At 49.4% G+C, this 13231-nt stretch overlaps 2 protein-coding genes across 2 annotated transcripts in view; one reads left to right on the top strand and one right to left on the bottom strand.

Annotated features, from left to right (window-relative positions):
• UNC50 (unc-50 inner nuclear membrane RNA binding protein) overlaps positions 1-6543 on the bottom strand; it is an 11075-nt gene extending 4532 nt beyond the window's left edge. The window contains exons 1-3 of the mRNA XM_004704351.2: positions 6459-6543; positions 5172-5455; positions 4333-4453 (exon numbers count right to left, since the gene is read on the bottom strand). Of these exons, the coding sequence (XP_004704408.1) occupies positions 4333-4453; positions 5172-5451 (401 nt within the window). The 5' untranslated portion in view covers positions 5452-5455; positions 6459-6543. The remainder of the gene's footprint in view (positions 1-4332; positions 4454-5171; positions 5456-6458) is intronic.
• Positions 6544-6685: 142 nt separating this feature from the next.
• Positions 6686-13231, top strand: part of LOC101659611 (cytochrome c oxidase assembly factor 5) — an 11972-nt gene continuing 5426 nt past the window's right edge. The window contains exon 1 of the mRNA XM_004704352.2: positions 6686-6871. Coding sequence (XP_004704409.1) covers positions 6773-6871 — 99 coding nt within the window. The 5' untranslated portion in view covers positions 6686-6772. The remainder of the gene's footprint in view (positions 6872-13231) is intronic.

The raw sequence follows: 13231 nt of genomic DNA on the forward strand, positions 1-13231 counted from the left end.
TTGTCAGCTCCTCTTTTTCCCCCTCCCTGTACAACTCTTCTTGATATGACTGAAATATCTAATTGTGTGATATGTGGATTAAGTGCCAATAAAACTTTAAAAAAAATGAATGAAAAGTAAAATCTCCAGGTAACAGAAAAGTGGATCTTCGAAGGAATGCTACTCCTACAGTGGAAAGAGAAGAAACACGGAGAACAAGGTGCAGTCCTAATAAAGCAATTCTGCCCTTAGTTAAAAGAGCCTGGTGGCACAGTGATTAAGCAATAGCAGCTAGCCAAAAGATGGGCAGTTTGAACCCATCAGTCGCTCCTCAGGAACAAAGATGTGCAGTCAGTCACTCTGCTTCCACACCAAGGACAGCCTCAGAACCCCCGCCCCCCCCCTCCGGGCATGTGTTTGGCCTGGAGGAGCGGTCAGGCAGCAACCACTGCACCGCAGTAGGCGGGTGCTTAGGAAACAACCCCAACACGACTTCTGAGAGGCAGCCGGAGAGTTCGTTATCATCAACCCCTCCGTGTTGGCGGAGAGTGTGCGCCGTGAAAAACTGCACGGAGCAACCACTGAGCTGACCACAGAGGCCGTGTTCATGGTGGGATCGTGCTCTCGCTGAGAGTCTGGAAAGCAGGGCACCGGCCTGCCTTTGGAGGGGTCCTGGGGCGTTTAAACCACTCTGTTTGGGGTTTGGAGAGGTGGGCGCCCCCCAGGACTCCTGAACCTGTAGTTTCACTAACACCGAACGAGCTACCTGAGCTGAGCATACCTAACACGGAATCTGCAGCTGTGCCTGCCACCGGCTCACCGAGCCACGCCTTACACTTAGTAAGGCAAAAAACGTTCAGGCCATCACCCAAAGGGGAGTCACCCATGGCAGCACTTGAATCCACCTCTCTCCTGTCTCCAGCCCAGCACACTTCAGGGCCTTCCCTCTCTTACCAAACTCACTGCCATCGAGTGGATGCCAACTCAGAGACCCTATGGGACAGAGTAGAACTGCCCCTGTGGGTCTCAGACACTCAACTGTTTATGGTAGTAAAAATTAGCTGGTGGTTTTGAACTGCTGACCTTGCAGTTAGCAGCCCAATGAATAAACCACAACTCTGCCCAGCCCTGCACACTTGTCCAACTCCTCCTCTGTTGCCATCAAAAGGGTTTTCCTAAAATGTACCTTTGCCTTCTCCTACCCCATGACAAACACAGGCAGCCTGTGGGATACAGCTCCGCTTGTTTTTCAGTAGGGCATTCGAGCTCAAGTTCTCCCCCACAGCCAGTCGCCCGTGGGCTCCCAGGCCTGGCATGCTTCCCCACCCTTGAATACCTTCACACCAGCCATCAAGTACACTCCAACACCTCCCCACTGCTGGGTCCAGTGGCATCTCTGAAATAATCCACAACGTGACAATGCTCAAAAATGAGCGGTGGAGTGAGTTAATTTACCATCTACAAAGCAGATGCCTATTCGCAGCTTCCATCAATGCTTGCCTGCGAGAGAGCCTGCTATAAACTAAACGGTTCCTTGGACAGCCTTTACTTAGGGAAGCGTTTTCATGCCATCCGCTTTTAGCGAGTTTTCAAGTGACTACGTGACACATGTGGGGTGAGAATGGAGTTCAAGATGAACAGTGCACACAGCACTGCGTCCTGCAGACACTGCTGCAGCGTGCCTGCATGCCTGACTTCACAGAGCAAGCACACCAGGCCTTTCCTCCCACAGCGCCACTTGGTGAGGTCCAACCACCAGTGTTTCAGTCAGCAGCCAGTATTGTAGTTACTGCCGCAGACTACAGACTGAAAACCCTTTCAATCAAACCTCTATTGTGTGTTATTCTCAGCAGGAAGGCACCACTTTTAAAAAAATCCTTTATTTTCAAGTGTACTTCACTTTAAAGTCAAAGATTCAAAATCAGACGGATGGCATAGCACACTCCCAACCCAAACCCACTGCCCTCATGCCGACACTGACTCAGAGAGCCCCTGGGCCAGAGCTGGATTGTCGCTGTGGGTTTCTGAGATCCTGAAATCTTTACAGGCGGAGAAGGCCTCATTTTCCTCCCAATGAGCAGCTGGCTGGTTTGAATGGATGACTTTGCAATTAACAATCAAACAGGAAATCCCCTATGCCAGCAGGCTGACATATCCACCGAGCTGCTCCAGATCCAGAGGCAGCCGCCACTAATGCGATCGAAGCCGTGCCATCATCTAAACGACCGAAGCAGAATTGGCTAAACACAGAGATGACGTGGTGGCAAAGTGAGGGATTTCACTAGTATAACTAGTATAACTAATCACTGTAGACTGCTCTTTCAGCCAGTCTTTAATTCCCACCAAATGAATGTGTGAAACGCTAGTAAGGACGGGTTAGTCGGTTTTACCATTCTGCTGGGTCCAAGGACTAGGGGCCGGGGGGCACTACCATCAGGAAAGAAGGCACAAACAAAGCACAGCTTCTGGACCTTGGCATCCCTGTGCTGAGCAGTGGCAGCAGAAGCAGCAAGAGAACCAAAGTATGAGACAGAGCAATGGGTTTCCAGGCCAACAGAATGAATAACACTGAGTAACTGCTGGCTTGCAGAGTGGGGTGCCCCATGGGCACGTCTAAGCCTTAAAAGATAACACTTGCCCAAGCAGGGCAGGGGCCAAGGGGCAAAGAGCCTATGAGATTAAGTGAGGACCGCAGGGAGAAATGCCCGTGGGAACAGCTGGAGAGAAGTACTGAAGACAAAAGAACTGTATCCTTAATGTTTCTGATCCAGAATTATAACCAGGTTAATCTCCCTAATAAACCCCATAATCACGAGTACTGTCTGAGTTCTGTGTGGCTACTGCAACAGGCTCTCAAACCCATGAGAACAGAGTGCTGTGGGCAGGATGGCTGGTGTCAGAAGGGGAAAGAAGGCTGGAGGGTGGAGGCCTGGCTGATCTCCACTTCACAGCCATGGCTCTCCTCCTCCCCTCTTGTGCAGGCAGAGGAGCCAGACCCCACCTCCACACCATTCTTGCAATCACCATGTCAGTTATTTGCTGCCCTTAACAATATACGAGGGGATACCAAAAAAAAGGAATTTTTTTTCCAAAGCTACATATTTAATTTTTTTTACAGAATTTAATCACCTTCAAAGCACTCTCCACTTAATGTATTTGTCAAATCTGTGCTTCCATTCTTGAAAACATTTTTCAAACTCAACTGTATGGCTAGCTGACTTTTCTTCACCACTTTTCCATCATCAAATCGCTGTCCTTTTGCGTCCTTCATTTGAGGAAATAAAAAGAAGGCAAGTGCGTGGGGCAAAGGGGGCATGCTGGGTTTTGCCATAACAGGTGCACTGGGATGGCTGTGTGAGCAGGTGCATTGTCATGGTGGTAAAACCAGTCCCACCTGCCATAAGCAGGCCTTTTTAATGGCACATTGTTACGCAATCTTTTCAGAACCTCTAAACCAGCAGCTCTCAACCTGTGGGTCACAACCCCTTTGGAGGGTCGAACAACCCTTTCACAGGGATCGCCCGATTCATAACAGTAGCAAAATTACAGTTATGAAGTAGCAACGAAAATAATTTTATTTTATAATTTTATGGGTGGGGGGGTCACCACAACATGAGGAACTGTATTAAAGGGTCACAGCATTTGGAAGGTTGACAATCACTGCTCTAAACAGAAAACTTGATTGAGTCTGACATGGTGGAATGAGCTTGGGAAGTTGATGAACATCCAAAACGAGGTTTGTCATCAACATTTCACCTTTTTTGAAACGAGAAACTACTCGTACACTTGAGTTCTTCCCATCGTGCAGTCCTTGTAAGCTGTGTTCAACATCACAACTGTTTCTGCAGCATTTTTCCCAAGCAAGAAACAAAATTTCACAGCCACATGCTGTTCTCTTAAATTGGCCATCACAAAAAAAACGAGGGTTGAGCAAAACTGCTTTTACCAAAAAATACACTGTGACTTCAGAGGACCTTCCTTGGTGACGCCACTGGGTGCACTAACTCAGAGCAAGTTGCTTGATGCTCACTTAGCAGGAAAAATGTGTGCTACTGAAGCTCCTTACCAACCAATGCAATTCCGGTTTTAGGGGGGTGCCCCCTCATAGGCCTTGGAGTATTTTCTCACAGAGGTACTGACATAGGGATCAAATTACAATAATCTTGGCAGTCAAAATAAATCCTGTCAATTAATCAACTTCCATCAACTACTGTATGTCTGAAGGGTATGGCGGTACTCCAGCCATAACTGAAAAAACACACTTACGGTACTTACCACATTAAAGTGGAGATGGTACTTACCACATTAAAGTGGAGATGGTACTTACCACATTAAAGTGGAGATGGTACTTACCACATTAAAGTGGAGATGAGAAGACCGACGCCCACACAGTCTATGAATACAACCCACAGGAGAAGCTTTATCGTCTCAAAAAATCCCATGTCCAGCACAAAACCAAATCCTATGGTGGACACTGAAAGAAGATTTACAAGGGTTATCCAGACATGATATGCTAGATTCTGGGGGAATGGGGCATGGCCCCTGCCCTCCAGATGTTGGCAGTCCAGTGGAGATGGACATGTTAAGCAAAGCCCCCAGGGTGTGTCACATAGAATTCTTACAGAGGCATCTCATCTTCTGACAAAGAATGGCCGTGGAACTATTTTAAGCTTATTGAGGAGGGCACTTTTGGGGCTTATTCTCCCCAGCATTTAAAACAGCCCCGGTGCAGCGAGGGCACATGCATGTTCTGCCTCCAGTTAAAGGATGGACAGCCACACATACTTCAACACCCTCACACTGGTTAGAACTGTTGTACCACACTGTTGAACTTCAAAATTGTTTCTCGTATGCACGGCAATCTTTTAGAACTCTCACGCTGGGTTCGCCTGCTGGTGAAATGCCATGTCTAACCTCAATACTCATCTTACCAGTAAAATGAAATTGGGTCGCTAAATAAAAGTGAATCTGCCCCCTGCTTTAAAAGGCCTGATGCAGTCATTACCTCCAGCATCATCTGCTTGAGACCTGCAAAATCAGGAAGCACGCAACTTTCCTTCCTGTGAGGAAGCCCCAAACAGCCCCCCAATGCCTCACCCATAATACATTAGTAACAAGACCTCTTCCAGCGGGCACATCTAATCTGCAACACTCGCTTTGTTCAACTCGATTGCCGATAGAGGGGCACTTACCACACAGCCAGATACTCAGAAGGACCAGGAAAGCAGGGTCGTCTCGGGCCCACTGGTCCTTTGTCTGCTTGCGATAATGGAAGTTTCTATAAACCCTCTGTGGGGAAGTGAACAGGTAGAGCATCTGCCAGGCAGCAAACTCAAAGTCCATCTGCCGAAAACGGAAGAGCCTTCGCAAGTACTTGTAGCGTTTTGCACCAGCTGTGTGTCTTGCAGCATCCCTAGAACTCAAGGAGCCATTCCCTTGCACCGGGGAAGTCACCGAAATACTGGGTAACATCTTCCTAAACAGGAGAGGGGGGAAAAAGTCTCTTTCACCAATAATCTGAAGAAATTGCTAGCTACAAGCACACCTCTTCCTGATTTTTAACAGCAGGGAGGCCACATTAAATGCCACTCCCAATCCTGGAGGAAGGTCACGTGTGGGAAGTGAATGGTCCTGATTTTGAGAAGTTTGGCGGCTTGAGAACTGTGTATGGCAATGGCAACACCATGGTCTTCTGAGCCCTATTGTATTGCTAACGCTTGATGCAAGGTCCGAGCATTTAATGCGCCTCACTCTGTCCTCAAATAACCACCGAAGTAGCTACTCTTTAATAGCAAGTAAAGGAAACACCAGCACTGGACGGAAAAGGGCTTTCCGTGATCAAAGATAGAGGGACAGAGCTCCGGTTCCGGTTCGGGCAGTCTGGCTCAAAAGTAAAATGCTCGGCACCACCAAGCCTTGAAGGGCAAGCCTTTGCTTAAGCTGACTTGAAATGTAAAATAAATGCTCTATTCGTGTTTCTCCCCCTTCATAGTTCAGCCGGAGGAATGACAGCGTGGGATTTTGCCGAAGCTGGGTGATCGCAGGTCACCCCCTGGCCCCAAGGCCAGGCTGTCCGATGTCTGACTCCACTCCGCCAGCTTCGGGGCGTAGGCGACGTCTCGCCGGGCCCAGCCGCACCTTGCCAGCTCAGGGTCGCGAGTAGGGCTATCAGATTTAGCAAAGACACGACGTCCAGTTTAATTAGAATTTCTTAGAAGCAACCAAGAATTTTTTAAAAACTTGAGCACGTCCCACGCAGCATCCAATCATATTCGTTCTAGAAACGTATTTATTTATTTGAAATTCAAATTTAACTGGGAGTCCGTGTCTGGGCACCCCACCCACGGGCCGAGGAGCCGGACCTGGGTCATGGCCACTCGCCGGCCACAAGGATGTCGGGCCGCGAGCTGCCGGACGAAAGGACATCCGGCGCGAGCCGGAGCCCGAACCGCGCGGAGAGAGCGGGCGTCAGGCCTCACCTGGAACCCCGCCGCTCCCGGGATCCGAGGCCCAACTAGCCCACCTCCGTCCAGCAGTCAAGCCCAGCAGCCGCCAAGGCTAACTTCCCTTCCCGCGACGGCGCCGGCGCTCAGAGCGCTACGCATCTCGCGCGCCCACTTCCGCCGGCGCGCTGCCTCTTGGGTTCTGTAGTCCCTGGGTCCCACTGCCGCGGTCACCGGAAGTTGTTGCTGGCTTCCGGTTCCTGCTGTCTCGGGCGTCTCTCAGGCTTCGTGGAGTGACACTTGTTGCCGCACAAAGCGGCTGCAGTCCCGAGGGGGCGGCCGTCGTCGTCATGCCCCGGTATTATGAGGACAAGCCGGAGGGCGGTGCGTGCGCCGGCGTGAAAGAGGACCTGGGCGCTTGTCTGCTGCAGTCGGACTGTGTGCTCCAGGTAGCGCGCGGGCGGCTGGGACAGCTCGTTGGGGGCGTGATAACGGCCGAAACGGGGGGCCGGCCTCGGCGGGGCGGCCGGAGGCGCGACTGAGAGTGGGCCGTCGGGGTGTGAAACGGCGCGTTCGCTAGACTGGGCAAATCCGGGGCCCGGCAGTGTTCACTCTGTTCCCCGTCGGGTCGCTGAGTCGGAACGGACTCAGCGGCGCCCTAACCACACTCAGACCCTCAGCGTCCTCTGGTGTAAATTGGTTTTTTGGCAAGGATTATACAAGCATTTTCGGTTGAAGGAACTTTGATGCTGACATTCTGTTTGGAGACACACGCCCACCCCACCCCACCCAAAGAAGTACGGGGGGCAGGGGGATTGAGACAGTTTTCTTGGGTGCTAACTTAAAGTTAAGAGTTCGAAACTACCAGCCGCTCCGCAGGGGAAAAGCGAGCTTTCTACTCCCATGAAGAGTTAGTGTCAGAAACTCACAGGGGCGTTTCTGTCCCGTCCTACATAGAGTCGCCAGGAGTTGGAAATGAAAATCTGTGGAATGCCCTTAGAAAATTACATAAACCTGGTACCCTATTGGCCGGTTCTTGTTTTTTCCTTGTCTGCTGGTATAGTGTTTTTCATTTGATTCTGAATTTTAATTCTGTGTGGTCTCAGGTGTTGTAAATGAAGCAGCATCCTATTTTCAGCATTTTATATCTTCTGTGCCTTGCTTGACTTCTCTCCTTCCAAATCCTCTAGGGCAGTGGTTCTCAACCTTACTAATGTCGTGGCCCTTTAATACAGTTCCTCATGTTGTGACCCCCCCCAACCCTAAAATTATTTTCATTGCTGCTTCATGACTGTCAATTTGTTGGTTAAGATTTGGGCAATCCCTCTGAAAGGGTCGTTTGACCTCCAAAGGGGTCACGACCCGCAGGTTGAGAACCACTGCGTTAGGGCCTAATCTGAATGCCACAAACCAAATTGACTGTTACTGAGTTGATTCTGACCAATTGGGCAAAGTAGAACTACAGCCCCTGTGGGCTTCTGAGACTAAATCCTTTTGGGAATAGAAAGCCTCATCTTTATCTGGAGGAGCAGGTGATGGTTGTGAATGGTTGACCTTGAAGTTAGCAGTCTCTTTTGCCTTAACTACTTACAAGGTCTTCCAACAGCCTAATTTGAATGCCAGAAGCCAAACTCACTGCCACTGAGTGGATTCTAACTCAGGATGGAGTCAAACTGTTCGTGCAGGTTTCTGATACTGTGAATCTTCATGACAGTGGAACCCACTATGCCATCAGGATGCTTGATCTCAATGCCGCGGAGTTCAGAATTGAAGGGGACCTGGACTGAGAGATCTCATTAAGCCTTTTCCAGGTCTGAGGGCCCGGTTGTGTGCAATTGCTTTTGCCATTTGGGGATGTTGTGAGCAAGTTGGTTGTGTTTTCAGAGAAAGTCTCAGAAACATGGTCTTTCAACGAAACCCATGATAGACTTCCAACATAGCTTTTATCATTGTATCTGAGTCAAGATTTACCTTGAGCTTACTGATTGAGCAGATAGCCAGGCTCACGTCCCAAGGTCCAGTAAAGCAGAAAAGTTGGTACAAAGTCAAGAGGTTGTACAGTCCAACTTCCTTACAAATGAGGATATTGAGCTCCACTTCTCTGCACACTCCACTGCGCTGGCTGTTTGCAGCCTGCTGCTGCAGTCCTTGCTTGGTGTTTAGTTTCATGTGCTCTTGATTCAAGTCCAGCTCTTAGAGACCCTAAAGGACAGGGTAGAACTGGCCCATTGGGTTTCCGCAGGCTGTTAGTACTGGGTTCCTAACCCAAAAGTTACTGGTTTGAAGCCACCACCACTCTAAGGGAGAAAGATAGGACAATATGCATCCAAAAATATATCATGTCACCAATCCTAAGGAGTGGTTCTACTGTGATCTACAGGGTCTCTGAGTCAGAATCTACTCAGTGGAGCTGGGCTTGGTGTGGGGAATCTTTGTCCTGTGAAGAAAGGGTAGGTGCAGACCTCTGGTTAACAAGTGAGTGCTTACCCAGCAGGAGCCGCCAGAGAGCTTTAAGCTCAGCAGCTCCTAGTAAGTGCCCATTGGATGGCACATCAGCTCGGTTGCTGGAATAAGTGCCTAGATTAGGAGCCCAAATTCCTGTGATAGAAGCTCTTGTTAGCCTTTAGAAATAATTTGCTTAGTGAGTAGATTTAGGAATAAATGCCCCAGGAACAGAGGAGAGCAACTGATCTTGGTTGAAAGGGTGGAAGCCTCTCGGAGGAGGCGTGTTTGCCAGTGCACGTTTGAGAGACAGGCAAGGAGGAGTTGATGGAGTTACAGAGTGTATCTGTGTGCATGGTGGGAGTGGGGGTAATTCGAGAACAGCATGCGTGCAGGCAGGGAGCTGAGAGCCAGGAGGAGCTAGTGCCCATGGGCCTGGAGCAGGAGTGACAGACCTGAGAGGAAGGTTGCAGCCGGGTGTGAAAGCCTTGTTGTGTGGGAGTGAGGAAGGGGATTTTATCCTGACACTGAGCACCAGGAAGGCAATGGACACGAGTCACAGGCAACAAAAGCCACCCAGTGGAACTGAGGAGAGCAACGAAGTAGAGGCTACTGATGATAAGGAGAGTCCCACTGACGTTGTCACGATTGAGCTGTTCCCTGAGTGCCAGGCTCCAACTTGAACATACATACAGCTTAATGCAGTGGTTCTCCACCTTCCTGATGCCGCGACCCTTTCAGACAGTTCCTCCTGTGGTGATCCCCAATCATAACATTATTTTCGTTGCTACTTCATTACTGTCATTTTGCTACTGTTAGGAATCGGGCGACCCCTGTGAAAGGGTCCTTCGACCCCCAAAGGGGTCGCAGCCCACAGGTTGAGAACTGCTGGCTTAATGTCTCCTGTGTAGAATTTAAACCTTGGAAAAGTTGGCTGTAGGCTGAGATCGTGACCAAGACGCCATGCACAGACTTTGCCTCGGTGTTCGGACCACAACCCAGACTGCTGCCATCCAGTCAGTTCCGCTCAGAGCCACCCTGGAGGACAGTTGGTGACAGCCTGGGCTTCCAAGGCTGTCCTGATGGACACAGAATCCTGCCTCTTTCTCCCAGGGAGCAGCTGGTGGGTTCCAACTGTCATAGCCAAAGAGTTAGCCACTGCACCACCCGGGAACCTTTAATGCTTGTTCACGGTCCCTTAAACGGAAAGGCATTCCTAATGTGGGTTAGATTCACTCTGATGGCGACCTCACGGGAATGTAATAAGGCCATGCGTGCGTGGCCTGAGGGACCATCACCTTCCCTGGGCACTGTGAAGGTGACTAGAGATGGATCTGATTTCATGGCAGATGGTACCACAATTGATTCGGGCCCATTGTAACCCATGTGAGAACTGCAGCCCCTTGTGTGGGGAGGAATTTAACATAAATATTTAGTTCTAGGGAGGGACATGGGAGATCGTCAAGAAATTATAGGGGCTCTGTGTATTGGTATACCCACCAGTGGGGCTGAAAAAAGCTGCAGATTGGAGAGGTGTTTCTTGGGTAGACTATTTGGGAATGTTATGAATCGTGAAGAGGACAGGGTTGAAACTGTGGCTATGGAGCCTCATTACACATGGGTTATGGGTTACCTCCTTTGTAACATCTTCCAGACCTGCTGGTTCTTCACAATCTCTTGGAGGGGGGGTGTGCTTAAAAGCAAATGTGGCCCTGCCCCACCCACCAGCCACAAGGTTAAAAATTTCCCAGGGTGGTTCTTGGACACAGCCATGTTTCAGAATCACTTATCTTGATCTCTCAGAGCAGAAGGTTAGTGGGCCTGTTAGTTAGGATGTAAATTCAGCTACATGCTACAGGGGCCCTGTGAAACAAGGTATGTCCTGGGCAGCTCGACTGGGTGGACCTGGTGATCTTGTGGTTCTAGGTGCTGTGATGAAAGGTAGGAGGGCATGCCCCTACACGTGATCCAATATTGACTTGTTTCCTTATCATCTGCCCCAGCCACCAACAGGAAAAAAAATCCCTTGCTGCTGAGTTGACTAACTCAGAATTTGATGACGTGAAGTGGAGAAAGGGGGCAGGCCTCTTTAAGAGTTACGCTTGAAATTGCTATTGAAATGCCCCCACCTTCTGTTGGCTGGAACACAGTGACAACACACCTAGCCAGGCATGTTGTGCTTGTGTGTCACAGCACTGCTTCTGGCTCAGTAGACACGGACCTGCCCCATAGCTTCCCTAGGCTGCGGTCTTCTTGGGAGCAGATCATTCATTCTTTCTCCATCCGGCAGAGCAACTGATGGGGTCACACTACCAACTTCTTGGTTAGCAATGGAGCATGTCATCCAACTAAAAAGGAAACGGGAATGTGTTAGGCCAGCTTGGCTAGAGAAGCAAACGCAGCGACACTCCTCTGTGTCAGAGCGCTTCTGTCGAGGAGTCATGATAAAGCAGGAAACATCCCAGCCCAGACAAAGTCCTTAAGTCCAGTGCTAGTCCATAAATCCATAATCCCTCTTCAGACTCACGCAGCCACATGCGATGGTGCAGATCACAGGCCGATGGGTACAGAGTTGAAACCTAACTATCACAGTGAATAATACTAAGACAACGCGCGTCTGTTCAAGTTTCGTAAATCTCCATGAAGAAGTCTACTAGGTAGTTCACAATAAAGGTTGAAAACTTAGGGAAAAGGTAGCATCTTACAGAGATACCAGCTTTGAGATTCTCGTTCTCAGTCTTACTGCCTCCACCGTGCTCTTGTGTACAACATACGCCCTGAGCAGTAGCTCACTACAGAGTTGAGTGTGAATGTAAGGATGCACGGAAACATGCTACTGTTTGTTCGAACCCTGACCTCATTTGGGAATGGGTTGAGAGGCCCTATCAGTGTGGCGTGTTTGTCTGTTAACTGTATTGTGAATTAGGTAAAGGTGTACAGAGCAGATCATCAGGGTCCCAGTCAACAGTTCACACACATTGTTTCAATTCATTCAATCCCCTTAAAGTGCCGTCACTTACCCCACTTCCTCATGTTTCCTGTTTCCATTCCTACTCCTTCCCTAGCCGCCTCTACTTTGTTCTTGGGTAAGTGCTGCCCTGTTGGCTTTTAAATAGTCACTTATTCTAACAGGTGAGTGAGTGCCTGTCCAGACCTGAAGCCATGCTCTAAAGGTTCCATAGTCTCTAACTACTTGTTGATGACTTTGAGTTTTGTTCTGCATTTTTTCCCACTCCACCCAGGACCCTCTAATGTACTCCTTTTCAGAGCAGTTGGTCGTGGTAGCTGGGCACTACCTAGTTCTTCTGGTCTCGGCATTGTGGAGACTGATGTATATGTGGTCCGTTAGTCCACTGGACTGATTGTTTTCATCCCTCTTCTTTCTTCCAGTCAGGGAGAGACCAATGGTCGCACCTTAGGTGGCTGTTCATGAGCTTTTAAGGCTCCATTCGGCCACTCAGCCAGGTAGAATGGAGATCATTGTCTGTGCACGATGCCAGTAGGTCTTGGTGTTCCTGTTAGATCTCTCTAGCTAGATATATACCTCGGTCCTGGGTTCCGCGTGAGAAAGAATTCACGCTGAGGCCTGGTTTGTGATCCAAGTGAGTTTTATGAGAGGTAGAAGAAGTTTCAGGTTTACACGTCATCCGAGGGGCTCCTCCTGAACATGCGGCCTGGCTGGAAGCTGCTCGGAGTCATGCAAAAGCTTGCCAAAGCTCTCTGCGCCAAAGTTCTCTCTCCCGACTTTGGGCTGGCTTCTGCCTTTTCAAGGATTCCACAGGGAGGCGTGGTGGACGACCCCTGATCGACCCCATTGGCTGAATTGAATTCACCTGGCCTAGGTGGGCCAATTCAGGTTCTCGCCCACCTATGCCTACAGGCAGGAAACCTGAGCCTCTGGGCATGTGCAGTGCGGCCACTCCTTTGTTCCCGTAGTTTGGCCCTCTGGGCATGCATTAATGGACATTCCCCTGCCCTAAGCTAGTCTACCTAACATTCCCTGCCAACTGTTTCACTTTTGGGAGTCAGTACTGTAGGTGGCAGTTAGGACCCAGGCACACACACAAAGGCTAGGAAGTGCCCAAGAACAGATTTCTGGGAAATAAAAAAGACCTGGTACTATGTAGCTTTCCCCACAGCTAAAACAAGTCTGACTGGCACTTCTAAAATGAAAGTTTGGGAGTAAATTCACTGATGGGGGACAGAGCCAGCATCTGCTTAAGGAGAAGTCCCTCAGTAAGCAGAGCAGGTGAAATATATTGTTTTTACAGCTTCTTGAGTGAGCTAAGTAGTTCTGTTTAAGTATTACTGTCCCTATCACATTAGCAACCGTATTAAGCATTTAGTAAACCAAAACAAACGTACTG

The sequence above is a fragment of the Echinops telfairi genome, unplaced genomic scaffold, assembly GCF_000313985.2.
Source record: "Echinops telfairi isolate 266 unplaced genomic scaffold, ASM31398v2 ScPeMD7_7467;HRSCAF=8505_1, whole genome shotgun sequence".
In the NCBI taxonomy this organism is placed as follows: Eukaryota; Metazoa; Chordata; class Mammalia; order Afrosoricida; family Tenrecidae; genus Echinops; species Echinops telfairi.